At 49.6% G+C, this 1,350-nt stretch overlaps 1 protein-coding gene across 1 annotated transcript; it reads left to right on the plus strand.

Moving 5' to 3' along the window:
• Positions 1 to 818: 818 nt before the first annotated feature.
• J4E82_011738 (uncharacterized protein) lies at positions 819 to 1,181 on the plus strand (the record flags this gene model as incomplete). The annotated part of the gene is made up of 1 exon (XM_051737929.1): positions 819 to 1,181. A coding segment is annotated over one exon (363 nt), but the record flags the coding sequence as incomplete, so codon positions are not given.
• Between the last annotated feature and the right edge of the window lie 169 nt (positions 1,182 to 1,350).

Raw genomic sequence — 1,350 nt, forward strand, 5'->3', positions numbered from 1 at the left:
CAGTTTAAGAGCTCTAAACTGAACTGACTGATAAGACGAGAGCTCTAAACTGACACTGAACTGACTGCCAAGCAATCAGTCAGTCAGTCAGTCTCATCAGTTTGGATTGATTGTTAGCAACTCTGCCATCTATAAGCATCAAGTCGTAGCTACTACAAACACTATCCTTGACGCTATCTTGGAGAACATCGATCAATACCTCGGTGGAAACGAGTTCGCCTCTCTGCATCCGAGATGTCGTAACTCGGTCCATCCTCGAGTCGGACACAAGTCTCCTCAATGTATCTCCAACAGACACATGATAGAACGAGTACTCATCAGATAGTCTCCGGCACAGCGTGCCCTTTCCAGAACCAGGGGCACCTGTACAGCTTAGTCGCGTACTTGAGATCTTGCGTACGTACCGATGACGAAGACGACAGTTTTTGCAGTAATTTCCATGGCGGTTTGCAAGGGCGTCAGCTGAGAGTAAGAACGCTGTCCGACGACAGGCACTCGTAACTCTCCATTTATGCCACACAGGAGCGGGGTTATCCCCACGTCATCGCTGGAGAGCATGGGTGTGCAGCGATAAATTCTATGGCAGCAAGCGAACATCTCCAGCATCCAGCTTACTTCCTCCATACCACTTCTTCGTACATACTCCAACAATGAACTCTGTCTCAATCTGCTTTGGACTTCTGCTTTTAGGTGTCACGTGTTTATACCTGTGCCACACCAACCATCGCACAGCACGCCCTGTAGCTGTCAACTATCACTTCACGAGACGCTGCAACAAAACTTGTGGATTTTGTTTTCACACTGCCACCTCCTCTTTCATGCAGAGTCCCGATCGTGCCAAGGCCGGGCTTTCCTTGCTCAAGAAAGCGGGCATGCGGAAGCTGAACTTTGCTGGCGGAGAGCCGTTCCTCTATCCGAAATTTTTGGCCGAGATGGTGGTCTTCTGCAAAGACGAACTACGACTCGAGTCGGTCTCTATCGTTACAAATGGGAGTCTGGTCAAGGAGAGCTTCTTTCGACAATGCGGCTCTAAAGTTGACATCCTGGCGGTCTCGTGCGATTCGTTCGACGAGTCTACCAACATCGAGATCGGCCGTGGATCCGGCGACCAGGTCTCGCAGTTATACAAGGTGGCTTCCTGGTGCGAGAAGTATGGCATCAAGTTCAAGATCAACACTGTGGTATGCCGACTCAACTGGGATGAAGACATGAACAAGCACATTGAACAGCTGCAGCCTTTTCGCTGGAAGTGCTTCCAAGTCTTGGTAGTTGCGGGAGAAAACGACTCTGGGAATTCACTACGAGACGCTCGCAAGTTCATCATTACCGATGAAGAATACCACAGCTTTT

Source organism: Alternaria postmessia, assembly GCF_024291825.1.
Source record: "Alternaria postmessia strain BMP 2775 chromosome Unknown scaffold_440, whole genome shotgun sequence".
NCBI classification, from domain to species: domain Eukaryota; kingdom Fungi; phylum Ascomycota; class Dothideomycetes; order Pleosporales; family Pleosporaceae; genus Alternaria; species Alternaria postmessia.